This window comes from Papilio xuthus, unplaced genomic scaffold (assembly GCF_000836235.2).
Source record: "Papilio xuthus unplaced genomic scaffold, Pxut_1.1 DF827679.1, whole genome shotgun sequence".
In the NCBI taxonomy this organism is placed as follows: domain Eukaryota; kingdom Metazoa; phylum Arthropoda; class Insecta; order Lepidoptera; family Papilionidae; genus Papilio; species Papilio xuthus.
In genome coordinates, this window is record NW_013530970.1 from 3,887,320 (window position 1) to 3,901,277 (window position 13,958).

A 13,958-nucleotide genomic window follows, 5' to 3' on the forward strand; every position below is an offset into this window, starting at 1 on the left:
GGAATTTGGAACATATCTGTATAAGTAGAACGAATGCCATGCAAAATTGCCTTGGAATTATAAAAAAACGGTACGAATTTTTCTGACCGTTTGAAATATGGGTAGTACAAAAAAATCTGTCGGAATCATTCTTGAGATACCGAAAATCGTTAGGGAAGGAAATTCTTACCAGGAGCGCTTTTGAAATTGAAATCTGAGGGACAATAACTATTGTGGTCCAAAAATGTATCCTTTTCTACAGTTTAATTATTGGTATGGTTGGAGATTGAGTTATCCAAATTTCTTACTTCTTACCAATATTATAAATGCGAATATTTGAACGTATATTGTGAGAAGGTATCATCAGAACGGCTCAAAGGATCTCGCTGAAATTTGGCATAGATGTATGTATAGAACATAGTATGGTAGAACATATAGGCTACTAAATAAGTTTTCTTCTTTAATTTTGCGGACGAAGTCGCGGGTGACAGCTATGTTTTATGATTTCAGTAAACTAATCAGCCTCAATAATTAAAATGCTACCATATTTACCGTACCGTACCGTATCATCTTCTTAAAGGCCGGCAACGCATCTGCGGTACCTCTGATATTACAGATGTCCATGGGCGCCGATGAACACCTCGGTGTTTCCGCTGCTCATTTGCTCTTTATTACTTAGTCCTCAGCATTATGCAGCGAGCTATTGCGCCTATGGAAAGAAAACTGTTTATCCACGATCTGTCTGCATTGCTATTTCCTTTAGTAGGTGCTAATGTCAGGCAGAAAATTAAACTCATGATATTATTCTACTTTTACTTTAATAACAATTCTTAGAAGTTGTCATCAAACTTCTCTTATCTCTACGGAGATTCGGCACATGTACTACTCCATACGTCTCTATCAGTCGTTATATCTCAATTCACCTCCTTACGCATATCCTTTTTCAAAGAATCCATCCATACTTTCTTTGGTATTTATGTTTATAGCTATACAAATTTAATCTCAAATCTCAATTTTCTAAAATATTAAGACATTAACACGATTGGTTAATGTCGGCGCACGACTCATGTACAAAACCCGTAGTTTTTACATAGACCTATATTGTCGCAATAATTTAAACCTAATTTCTTTACAATACAGTACCTGTTAGTTCATAAATATTATAAATTTTTACTTCTATGTGTTGTTTTTAATTATACAAACTTAATATAATATTAGAATAAGATTTGATTTGACGAGCTTCAATTCTGTATTGCGTCGTACAGAAAACAGTAGTTTCCAGGTAAATGAGCTTTGAGTTTACTTTAAGATCTGATTTAGTGCTGACCTGCAGAACTGAATTATATTTAATATTATTGCAAAAATACTATACTCTTAAAATATTCTATAATTAAAAAACAAAAAAATCGATTTCGTAAAATTACGCGACCACCAGTTTCTACTAATCAGGTATTGATTAACCGTGGGTTTCTCAGGCCAAAATCTCCGTTTAAAACATAATGTTATCTCTATGTTGTCAAAGAAAATGACAGGGATGACGATATGTTTTATACAGAGATTTTGATGTCAGAAACCCACGGTAAATTGTCTCGCTAGCAATCCTACAGCCTAATTAGTTTCCGATATTTTGACGTTTGCTTCTAATGTCGTACAATTTGCCACGAATACTTTTAATAATTAAGTTCGAATCAAATTTACGCCATTTTTGCTCAGCCGCATGCATTTGAATGTAATTCAATAAAACATTTAATGCATGTTCATCTAGACCGGGCCTTATAATTGTTGCTCCTGAATATATTTTGGATTTTACTCCAGGAAGAGAACATATAGTTAATGCGTTCTCGCTAAAAATTAGGAATAACAACTTTCGTGCAAGGGCATTGTGGTCCCACGACGTTATTATACAATGTCTTAATTGAATTTTGTTTACGTACACACGTGAAGCTGGTAGCAGTTCGACAAGACCAATTTCCTTTTCCTGATATTTTAGGGTCCATCTTGAATCATTCGGATCGTACTCTGGTGGTAAAATAAAATTGCGCGCTTGACTATTGACCTTCAATGGATTAATATTTTCAACTTCTGTACCGTCACTATTTCCTACACTATGTTCCATTTCTCCAGTTTTTCCTGAATCATTTTTTGATCCGCTTATTGTGTGATGAAGTAGATTAACATCATTTTTATTTATATCCAGTTCCATCGCACAATTTTCTATTTCTCTCACTGCTGAATCTAGATCACTAATGTCAGAACTATTTTTGGCTTCGTTAATTAGATCGATAAATTGTTTAGTGATGTTACTATGTTTCATAAACGAATCCTGCTTTTCCTTAAAGAATAATTGTTTATTATCAAACGCTTCTTGTAGTTGTTCCAATTTTTCTTCGTAGTTATCACCAAGTATTGACTCTAGAGCCATTATATTTTGATATTTAGTGACTAACATGGAAGAGTTATTTGCTGATGGATCATTTTCTTGATTATTGTTAGTCTTATCTTTTACACAATGGCTAGTTTTCGGAAGATTCTCTTTTGTAGTTGGATCTGGTAAATTTATGGTGTTGTTGCTTGATAAAGATATTCCATGTGAGTTTTTTGAACATCTTCTGGCTTTGGGAGATGAATCGGCAACTTCAATTTTACTTTTACTTTGGTTTATTCTCCCCTCTGCTTTAATCAAGTCTGGTATTTCTGTTATTTCTTTTAGAACTGCTTTAGCATCACTGTTTAGAGTTGAAATTGTACTGACTTTGTTTGTTTCTGAGCTCGATTGTGACTCAAATACTTCCTTGTTGGATGTGGAAGGTACATCTGGAAAGCAATTTTTAACAATTAGCGACTTAAAAGAAATATTTTTAAATGTCATCAGACCAATACATACTTTCGACTATTTCCGTGCTGCTTTGCTCTTCATCGAATATTATATTCAGTATCTTGATATAGTTGACTGCGTCTTCATAGGACACTATAAAATAAATTATTCTAGAACCAAAAGCATGTCAAATTACCATCTAAAACTTGTTTTATTGTGAGGGAAGTATCACCAGCTCAGAATTGGAAAAGAAATTTTTTAACAAACAACCCTCGGCGGTATTTCCAAACCGCTACGACTTAGTCTCCTTCAAAAAGGGAGTGTATCATCTCAAAGGCCGACAACACATCTGCAGTTCCTCTAGTATTATTGCTGATGTCCATGGGCGTCTGAACACATCGGTGTTCCCGTTGCTCGTTTGCCCCCTTATTTTATAAAAAAAAAACATAGCGAAGGTTGTAGTGTTTGCCAAATCGTATCATGTACTATCTTGTTGCTACACAAAAAGAGGCCAATAAAACAATAGTGGTCACAACTTACTTGTACTGTATTTTAGGTTAGCCAAATAAAGTTTTAAGTTTCCTGAGAATTCTTGTTTCGCAATACATTTCTTTATTTCTGGTAGTTTTTCGTTACCGGGAAAATGTACAAGAACTGGACCATCTGATGTTTTACGTAAAATTATCCAAGAATTCGGAACGCACACATATTTTTCAACAACTATGTTTGACGGTTCCAAAATTTCAATCACATGAAACTTAAACTGATTTTGTTTACTCATCTGAAAATAAATCATTAATTAATCGATAAAAATGTAAAGATTTAATACAGCGTCTTTACATGCGGATGTATAGACGTTATTTCCGTTTTAAAAAGTTTTCCTTCGTTACTCGAGTCTGCTGGGTTAGACAAAGCGCATTCGAAGCGATTCCATAGCGAATTTCAAAAATGTATGAAACTGACGCGCGGCAATCACATGACTTATCGAAAGTTATTGTCAGTTAGAAGCGAATGCACTTTGTCTAGCCCTCTGTGGAGATTGGATTATAGAACGGTGAAATTGTACGGACTTTTCTTCCTCCTGAGGTGGATTGTGACTCAAATACTTTCTTCTTGGAAGTAGATGATACATCTGGAAAGCAATTTTTAACAATTAGCGACTTAAAAGAAATACTTTTAAATGTCAACAGACCAATACATACTTTCGACTATTTCCGTGCTGCTTTGCTCTTCATCGAACATTATATTCAGTATCTTGGTATAGTTGATTGCATCTTCAAAGGACACTATAAAAACAAATAGTTTTAAGCACCAAAAGTATGTCAAATTAACCTACAATGAACACATCTTACTGATATAAATTTGAATGCTTGGATGGATGGACGGATGGATGTATGTTTGTTTGAAGGTGTCTCCGGATCTTAACGGAAGGCTTAACGGATCTTGATGAAATTTGGCACAGATGTAGAACATAGTCTGGAAGAACACAGTACTCATAAAGTTTTTATTTAATTCCGCGCGGACGGAGTCGCAGGCGCCAGCTAATAAAATGTTTACTTACTTGTACTGTATTTTATATTACCCAAATGAAGTGGTAAGTTTCCTGAGAATTCTTTTTTCTCAAAATATGTATTTATTTCTGGTATTTCTTCGTTAGCAGGAAAATGTACAAGAACTGGACCATCTGATGTTTCACGTAAAAATATCCGAGAATTCGGAACGCACACGTATTTTTCAAGATGTATGTTTGAATGTTCTAATAACTCAATCACATGAAAGTTAAACTCATTTTGTGGACTCATCTGGAAATAATTCATTTAAATAATCTATAAAAATGCTATATATCCACAGACTAGGTTATCGAACGAAAAAAAATGGTATTTCATAACGTATTCTTAATAGGTTAAAAAACTCTTTATATTTTTTAAATTTGGAACAAAATCTTTTACGATTAATTATAACCACGAATTGTCTTTTATTTTATTTTACAACTTTTCATTATTTTTTTAAACAGTTAATGTTGACACATTAAAACCGATTTTGTTCAAATTAAATTCTACACAACAACAATAAAATATCTAAAAATATCTTACGTTTAGCTAACTTTGTGTGTTGTCCAATTAATTGAATTCCAAAAAATAGTTGAAAAAGTTTAGGTAACACCGTTTTTACTGTAATTTCATCTTCTCTCAGTAAAATTGATGAGAAAAAATATTCGTTACGTTTACGTCGCGAGACGTCTGTTATCACGTACACAAGGCCACTGAGTGGATTTAATGTGAATAGATTAGCGAGTATGAAAGAGATAGTTATATATATCACAGTTTGTTTCATTTATTTGTCAGGCAGCCCGATAATTGCGTCACTTTTAATATATCTTACTAATATTATAATTGCAAATGTTTAGATCAGTGGTTCCCAAACTTATTTTGTCTCCTGTCCATTTTGAGATTTTTTTAGCGCCCCCATATTTAAACATATTTAAAAACCACTATAACTTCAAAATATATTAATTAATTATTGTGACCTATATATGTATATTAACAGAGAATTCTAAACGAAACTTCTACTATAACCCGCAACTTGAGACCTGCAGCGCCCACAAGGGGGCGTTATCGTCCACTTTGGGAAAGACTGGTTTAGATAGATGGATATTTGTTAGAAGGTATCTTCAGAACGGCTGCATGGATCTTACTGAAATTTGGCAATGATGTAGAACGCAGTCTTTTTCTTGTGTTTTGACATATAATATTAGCAATTTGATAATTTACAAATATTTCTTGTACCATTCCAACAAAGCTCTAGTCTTGTGCTAGCATATGGTTTACCACCATAGTTGAATGGCAGGATTCGGACAGCATTACAGCGAGGTGCAACGATTCTGGAGATAACTTCTTACAAACATCCATCCATCTATCCACACATTCGCATTTATAATATTAGTACGATTAAATTTATTAATATGTAATAAAATTTAAATAAATTTTTTTAAGGTTTTTTTGGGTTAGTAAAATTAAAATCAAAAACACATTTAACTCTTGTTTTAATCTTAACAAACACAATTACATACATTTAATATCATACAACTACATAAAAAACATATGTATGTTTTCCCCAAGTAAATACCATCACGGAACTTGACGCCAACGAATTTCAATATTATCTTTTATTAATAAAACACTACTCCCAAACTCCCATACAAAACTCTCCATACAAAGCCGGTCAGAGTTCTAATTAAAATCTATTATCAAATAGTAGATTATTCTTTTTTTTTATAACAGAAGGGGGCAAACGAGCAGCGGGAACACCGAGGTGTTCAACGACGCCCTTGGACATCAGCAATACCAGAGGAACCGCAGATTCGTTGCCGGCCTTTGAGAAGGTGATAAGCTACCTATTCACGGTGTTATTAAAAAAGTTTTGTGGAAGAATATTCAGATTTTTTTTATATCATAAGATGACAAACGAGTTGCCACCAGCGGGATTTGAAATTCATTATCGAATCGCTTCGAAGCGAATGCACTTTGTCTTACCCCCATGAAATCGCTAAAATAACGAATGATTGTGATACTATGGCTTTTTTATTTAATATATTCGTGCATTGTAATATTTTTTTATTGTTGCTGATTTTTTCAACGCAGTCATGTTGACATCACGTACATGGAAATCCATTTAATTAAGAAAACCTATAAATACTACAATAGTATTTATTTATCAATACTTCGGTGTCTTGAAATTGGGTTCATCTGCCGCTATCGGTGCTTTTCTCTTCTGTATAATATTCTGGATCTATAAAAGAAAAAACAAAAAAAATAATAAAAATAGCTACTATAATTAAATTAAGAATATTAATAGATTATTTTATTACTCACTTACATATATAAGTAGCCAAAGATCACAAAAAAATAACATTAAAAAAGCAAATCACAAATAATACTGTAATTTACCATAACTATCTAATTCACAAGACATTAATAAAATTAAAAAAAAAATTGAACTTAACAAAACAATAAAAACAATTATTATTCTCTTCATTCCTTAATACTATTAAATATTTTAAAAAAAACATTTTTATATTTTCATAAAAACATAATAATTTCTTTGATTAAAATGATACAGATAAAAAATATTTCTGTATGTTTGTATTAGAAAAAAAAAATACCTGTTGCCACTCTCTATCCAGTTCTGCTTTCTCGCTCTTGTCTCTGGTCTTCCTTGTCTTGCGGCCGTCCTGTGTCTTAACGCCGTACTGGAATGCGGCTTTCGGCAACGCTTCCTTACTACTCATGTATGCTGAATACTCTTCCTGAGTATCAAAGTCCCAACGACCTAGAAAACATTATCTATATATATAAAAGAAAGTCGTGTTAGTTACACTATTTATAACTCAAGAACGACTTTACCGATATGGTTGAAAATTGGTGAGGAGGTAGCTTAGAGCCAGGAGACGGACATTGGATACTATTTATTCACTTTGTTTTTTTTTTAATTTATGCCTTGAGCTGCTTTTTATTTAACTTATTAATATTATAAATGCGAATGTTTAGATAGATGTGATGTGAATGGATGGATGGGTGGGGTACACTAAACTAAGTCGCGGGCGACAGCTAGTTTGATAATAAAAAAAATGGTCAATTATGCGGCATATTGTTGGTAACACTATATATAACTATGCATACTATAGACAAAATTATTAGAAAGAAAGTACACTTGAAATGTATCTTGAATTTTAACCAATCTCTACGACATATGATTAAAAGTAGCTGTCGCACGCGACTCCGTCCGCGCGGATAAAAAAATATTAAACTCGTAGCCTATGTGTTTAACCAGACTATGTTCTACTTGTTTGACAAATTTCATTGACAAATGTTTAGCTGTTCTGCAGATACCTTCAAGCAAACATCCATCCATCCGTACATCCCTCCATCCATGAATCTGTTTAGATGGTTTATTCGCATTTATAATATTAGTAACATCGCTTGACTAAGATCCCATCAGCTGAATAAATGTTTTAATTCCTTACCACACTGGTAATACTGGTGCTGTATAACTCACCGATGGGTCCCTTTTTGTTGCCAGCATCCATCTTGGTGTAGTCCACTTCATCATCAGAATCATCAATGGCATCATCCATCTCCCGCAGGCCGGGGTAGCACTCCGCATAGCCCTCGGGCTCCGCTGCCAGTCGGGATAACAACGCTGCAGACCGAGACTCGCGCTCCGGACCACTCGCCGCGGTACGTCGGGGGATAGGACCTAGTAAAAAAAACAAAGACAAATTGACAACCCGCACTCCTTTACTTAGGGTAGGTTCCGAGCCCCTCAGTGGAGATTTATGTGAGCTTACAATAATGAAACAAGTAATAGTGAAAAACAAAGAGTGACAGACAGCACTGGTATATTGCTATTCAAACTTTATGACGGCTCGTAACGCTGCTCGGTCCCTTGGACTCTCGTTGAATCAATTTCGACTGTATGTATTAATACAAGTTTAAGTGGAGTCGAAATTGACAGTAATGAAACGTTACAACCTACAATTTTTACGATGACTTAGTTAAGTCCAAGCCACGGAGTTCCGTGGTTCAGCTGTTTATCAAGATTAACACAATTATTTTTTTGGTTAAGAGAGTTCACGGTAAGAAAGCGTGGCTGCGCACACCACTTCATACAGTTTTCTCGCAGCAGCTGCGTCTGTAGCTAAAATCTGGAGCTTCTATATAGTTTGAATATTATAATACCTTCTTCCTTCTCCGTCTCTACAGGTTTGTCGAAGTATCCAGTACGAGGTCTGTCGTCGCGACGGTCGCTGCGTCGCTCTCCCGCCACGTAGTCGCCGATTTCACCGTAGATCGAGTCATCATTACGACCCTTCTCATTTGCCTTGTCCTGCACACCACGGTCACAATAAATACGATAAATAAAATCAAAGATTTTGAAACTGTGACATTTTCATAGTTTTTGGTTAAAATAAAGAGTAAAATTATATAGAAGGCGATAAAATTAAAATTTGAAGAAAATTTAATAATACATTTTTTATATTGAATTCAAATACCATTGAAAAGGGACTGTTTTCCTAAAACATTAACAGCCTTTATTAATAATTTTATCCACCATTATTTGAACTTGATTTATAAAATTATAAAATGACTAGCTGTCGCCCGCGACTCCCTCCGCGAGAAAATAAAAAAAAAAATTGTAGCCTATGTGTTCTCCCAGACTATGTTCTACATCTATACAAAATTTCAGCGAGATCCTTGCTGTCGTTCTGAAGATACCTTCAAAAAAACATCCATCCATCCATCCATCTAAACATTCGCATTTATAATATTAGTAAAATAGACATAATATATTTTCAATTTGTTATACCATTTTTTTCAACAAAAAAATATTGATGTAATGAACATCTAAAGAAAAAAAACTTATTAACAAAATATTCCATACCTTAGTCTTCTTCAGCTTTCTATGGCGACCATGTCTTAAATATGAGAATATTTGTGCCAGTTTATCTAATACGACATCATTAGCGGCCGCAGCGGAACTCCTCTCATCTAAATCTGGTACATCAGCCTTGCTGCGAGTCAGTGTTGTTGGTATGTCACTGTCCATCGCACCTTCCTCCTCCAGCTCTACCACGTACGCCATACGACCAGGTGCGAATAACTCGTTACGTGTCACTTTTTTATTCCTGTAATATATTTACCGTTGGTTTCTGAGACTCAAACCAAATCTCTGTATGAAATATTAGCATGTCATTTTTTGACAATAGATCAAAGACCAATATGTTTTATACGAGGATTTTGGTCTCAGAAACCCACCGATAATAAAATAAATTGGATATAAGTTATATAAAACTAGCTTTTGCCTGCAACTCCGTCAGGGCGGAAAAAAAACTTTATAAGTAACCTAAGTTAATCCTAAGTAATCTATGCCAAATTTCTTCAAGATCTGTTGAACCGTTCTGGTGATCTTCAAACAAACATCTATCCATCGATCCATACATCCAAATATTCACATTTATAATATTACTAAGATGGTTATATCATATAACAGAATTTCGGTATTGATATGTCCATTCTTCTGGATAAAGAATATAAACAAAATTGAATTCATATGTAGCGACAAAACAATTATACATTTATAGTTTTTTTTAGTTTTAGTAGAAAATTTGCCTTACTTTTGTTCCAATATCATATCGTAAATATTCTTTCCCATAGTTGTTTCAAATTGCAATTCTTCATCCTGTAAACAAAACAAACAATAACTAAAAACGTATCATTCATCATCAAGTGCAGATGTTGACAACATATTCTTAAAATAAGTTTTAATTTAAAATAACCACATTAAAAACAACAAAAAAAATTTACTTGTAACCTAAAGTTGCCAACCCCTGACATAATATTATAAAATTTTAACTTACCACTGGTACTTCCTTCTTCTCCTTGACAGGTTCTACAATAGGCGCCTCCACCAATCTCTCCATTTCTGCCTCTTGCTCTTGTTCACGATTTTGAATCTCTGATCGAACCTGATTAATAAACATATTTGTTTTTCTGTTCATCAAGTTGCTATAACTGTTTCTCGAGACTAAATCCACGTAAAATAAACAAAACATGATTATTTTTTTTATTTTACGTGGAATTAGTAGTTTTTTATAAAAATCATAACGTGGCAAATGAGGGAGTGGCCACCTAAAATCCTACCTTTAATCCACGGAGAAGGAAATGTACAGAAAAAAAATCTTTTTCCTGCCATACATCCCTTCATCCGGAAAATCCTATTTCACTTCCTATCCTTTTCTCCCTGGAAGAGACTGGGAGTGGAAATAGGACTAAAGTTAGGCCTCCGGGATGGACACTTATCAGACTGTATGCGGAATCATTTCCACTTGACACCTGTCTTAAAGAGCTAAGTCAAGATGTCAAAGCAGGCTCTACCACTGTTAAGTTTTGATATAACATAGCATACATAATATTCTAGACTTTAATCAATATCTATCCCAAATTTCAATGTCCATTCATAGAGATATCCAAACTTTCATATTTTATATATAAATAAGTTGTAAAATTAAAGAAAAAATTTACAGAAAACATTAACACTATTTTTTTTTATTTATTCATCTTATTATTATAGATATCTTACCTTTTGTAACAAAGCATAATCGAGACCTTTCACCAAGTGAGTGTGTTCCATGTCACCACCTAGATATTTGGATTCCTAGAACAAGATATATAATATTCTTTATATCTGACCATCAACCAATTCCTTTAAATGGATAGGTTATGCTTAGAAATGAAAGCTTTAAGTTTGTTCCGACTGAAATGCTTCTTTATATCAGCACAATATCAAATAGGCACAAAATGCCACATCTTATAGCCTGTCCATTTATAGAGGTCTGTGCAATCAATACTCTAGAACTATTAAACAGGCAGACGTTTTATTTGCTTTTGCGTAAATTATACACAAAAGTGATAAATCTATTTCCTCAAAATCCAATGTTTTAATTAACAAGAAAGTTTTATTGTTTGCTTGAGGTTGCCCACAACTTGGTCAGTGCAAAAAAGAGGCTTTAATATGCCTATATACATTATCTAACTTCCAGATAAAGATCTATCTAAAACTGTTCACAGATTATCCAAAACAAAAATTTGCAGACATAGCAAAAAAAAATGGATGTTTGTTAGCAACGCAAATACATCCCATTTGGCAAATATATTTTGTTCAATATTACATATAGATATTGTTATTCATTGTATGGATGTATATTTAATATATAATAGCTAAAGTCTGGATGACCGAGCTTTGCTCTGTATTTTTTTTTAATTGTGTTTTTTAGAAATTATATTTAAGTACGAATTACTAATAAAATGATGAAATATGAATAATATTTTTCGATCTTACCAATAGAAAAAGTTAAGTTCATGTTTAAGTTGATTATCGATAAAACACCAATAAAATGACATTTTCTAAAAATGATTCCTAGCTAGATCGATTTATCGCCCCTGAAACCCCCTATATACTAAATTTTATGAAAATCGTTGGAGCCGATTCCGAGATTCCAATTATATATATACAAGAATTGCACATTTAAAGATATAAGATAAGATTATTGTACATAGTTTTAGACAATATTAGTTAGAATCCTTTGACGCAAATGATTCTATCTAAAGCTTTCATTATCAAGTCAATGTCACATTGATTAGTGAGGGGACATGAACATTGACATTTTAATAAGGCTAGTGTTGCGCCGATACACCAGTTGTGTTGGATTTTCTTCCTAACAATAGTAAAGAAATATAAACCTGAATCATCTGTCTTCTTCTTTCTTTGGCATCCATTCCAGATTTTAAATCTGGTGCTACTGCTCTGAAAACAATAAATTAACATTACTTATAATGTACATCATTTAATCTTATCTTCTTATATATAAAAATCTGTTTGTTAGTCTCGCTAAAACTCGAGAAGAGCTGAACAGATTTATCTTATCTTGGTATAAAAAAATCGTGAAGGTCCAGGAAGGGTTTAAAAGGTGAGAAAAATTTGAATAATTGCCGGAATCTAATTAAGTTTCTTTCATTCCACGCAGATGGGGTCACAGGTGAAAGCTAGTATTGTAATAAAAATTAGATAGTGTTAGTTACACTTCAATCTATTATATGATATATTCATCAATATTATTTTATTCATTTTAATTATATATGCATTTCCTAGCTATTTTTTTTCTTGCATAGTAAATATTTTATTTCTTTATTTACTTTTTAATAAATTTAATAATGGATTATTTATTTCTTTTGTTTGTTTTAAATAAACTTGAAACTATTGGATTAATAACAAACATTCACCATAAGAATGCTACAAACCACTTAAACTAGATACATAAAGTTTACTGAGCTGATGATGGAGAGGCACCTTGAGAGAAAAAGAGAAGATATACACTGTGAAAATGATCACCTGTATGCACTACTTGTGTTACTTGTTGGATCCATAGGTCCGAGTTCATTAAGACCATCTCTCCTTTCTCGTGCTCTATCCCTGTACTTCTCAGCCAGTTCCGCCAATTTATTATCCTCCTGCTTCTTCAAAGCTGCATAATATGATTTCTTTTTTCGACGTAACTCACTTTTGTTCTCAGCTGGTGGTGGCATTGATCTATAATTTGTAATTGCATTTTTTCAGATGAAATGAAACATTGGAAAAAAAATTGATATAGCTGACATCAAAGAGATCTAGTTATAATTTTCTTTCATCTATACTTACACCACAATAATAAACATTTCGTTTCATTTCATTGCAGTAGTTTCTAAAAGTAAGGGGGCAAATAGTGGGATTCTCGTATGCCTAGTATGAAGAAAATTGAGTGCAAGTACAAAGAGACCAAACCTACCCGGAGTTTGCCATAGCTTCTCGCACAGAGCCCACGGGGTGACCTCCGCCCCCAGATGGGGTTGCTCTGGGAGTCATCAAGAGTTTTCTGAAGTCATCGTTAGTCAGCCTTTGAGAGGCTGGTGTATCTTCAACACTCCTATGTTCATCCATTTTGAATAACACGCCGGTTTACAACTATAGACCAATAATTCACTCCAGTTTAAAAGATCACACAAAATACTCCAAGATAAATAGATTTCTGTAGCAAAAGCATATAAGCTCAATTTTTCTATTTAAGCAAAGCAAAATAATCGCATTATTGTTTCGACCAAAAATAATGAATGAATTTTGACACTCGACCACAGAGCACTTTGCAATTGACTGACAGCTAACTTGACAACTACAGATACAAATAGATTTTGGTTTCATTACATTTATCAATGTTTTGATCAACGGCTTAATTTAAAAAACAATATTTAAAATAATTTTAAAGACGTTATAATGTGTACGTATAAATTGGAAGTATCACTATTAATTGAATATAAAGGTACTTTATAGGCCCCCGAATCATACTGTTAAAAATTATTTTCCTATCGCGTTACACAGTAAAAGGTGGGTATTTGCAAAAATAATCCTAATGTTAGCTTTATTATAATTGTTGAGTATATTTCTGTATATCCTAGTATTTTCAACATTTCCTTACTTAGGGATATTAAAGATTATTTTGAAATGTCATGTAGATACAAAAGTGTTTTTAGAGTTCTTCTTTCACTGAAGAAAACTTTGATTTTGGTGGCCATAT

The 13,958-nt window shown here is 33.3% G+C and overlaps 2 protein-coding genes across 5 annotated transcripts; both read right to left on the reverse strand.

Annotated features, from left to right (window-relative positions):
* Positions 1–481: 481 nt before the first annotated feature.
* On the reverse strand, positions 482–5,150 carry LOC106117658 (uncharacterized). Of its 4 annotated transcripts, XM_013312053.1 has the most exons (8): positions 4,888–5,150; positions 4,356–4,596; positions 3,997–4,080; positions 3,865–3,926; positions 3,335–3,575; positions 2,864–2,947; positions 1,914–2,793; positions 482–688 (listed from the first exon to the last, which is right to left on the reverse strand). In XM_013312053.1, exons 2-8 carry the CDS (start codon positions 4,594–4,596, stop codon positions 655–657), a joined length of 1,626 nt encoding a protein of 541 aa, XP_013167507.1. In that variant the 5' UTR covers positions 4,888–5,150; the 3' UTR covers positions 482–654. The 4 variants fall into 4 exon arrangements, with proteins under 4 accessions (XP_013167507.1, XP_013167505.1, XP_013167508.1 ...); XM_013312051.1 differs by lacking the exon at positions 482–688 and having other exon boundaries at positions 1,517–2,793; XM_013312054.1 differs by lacking the exons at positions 482–688; positions 3,335–3,575; positions 3,865–3,926; positions 3,997–4,080 and having other exon boundaries at positions 1,517–2,793.
* A 974-nt stretch (positions 5,151–6,124) lies between these two features.
* beag (IC cytokine homolog beag) lies at positions 6,125–13,531 on the reverse strand. Its single transcript, XM_013312556.1, has 11 exons — positions 13,176–13,531; positions 12,743–12,940; positions 12,094–12,157; positions 10,934–11,008; positions 10,212–10,319; positions 9,969–10,033; positions 9,236–9,479; positions 8,533–8,680; positions 7,850–8,050; positions 6,957–7,123; positions 6,125–6,583 (listed from the first exon to the last, which is right to left on the reverse strand). The coding sequence occupies exons 1-11, from the start codon at positions 13,325–13,327 to the stop codon at positions 6,509–6,511; spliced, it is 1,497 nt and encodes a 498-aa protein (XP_013168010.1). The 5' UTR covers positions 13,328–13,531; the 3' UTR covers positions 6,125–6,508.
* Between the last annotated feature and the right edge of the window lie 427 nt (positions 13,532–13,958).

Bases quoted from the DNA above. Each gene is read 5' to 3' on its own strand.
- LOC106117658 (XM_013312051.1), bottom strand. From the start codon at position 4,596: ATGAGTCCACAAAATGAGTTTAACTTTCATGTGATTGAGTTATTAGAA. The intron at 3,576-3,864 runs GTCCGTACAATT...ATTTATTTTCAG, and splicing joins CCACCTCAGGAGGAAGAAAA to ATGAGTAAACAAAATCAGTT. The intron at 2,794-2,863 runs GTATGTATTGGT...ATTGCTTTCCAG, and splicing joins CAGCACGGAAATAGTCGAAA to ATGTACCTTCCACATCCAAC.
- beag (XM_013312556.1), bottom strand. From the start codon at position 13,327: ATGGATGAACATAGGAGTGTTGAAGATACACCAGCCTCTCAAAGGCTG. The intron at 8,051-8,532 runs GTATTATAATAT...TTTTTTTACTAG, and splicing joins AGAGACGGAGAAGGAAGAAG to GTCCTATCCCCCGACGTACC. The intron at 6,584-6,956 runs GTATTTTTTTTT...TTTCTTTTATAG, and splicing joins TGGATAGAGAGTGGCAACAG to ATCCAGAATATTATACAGAA.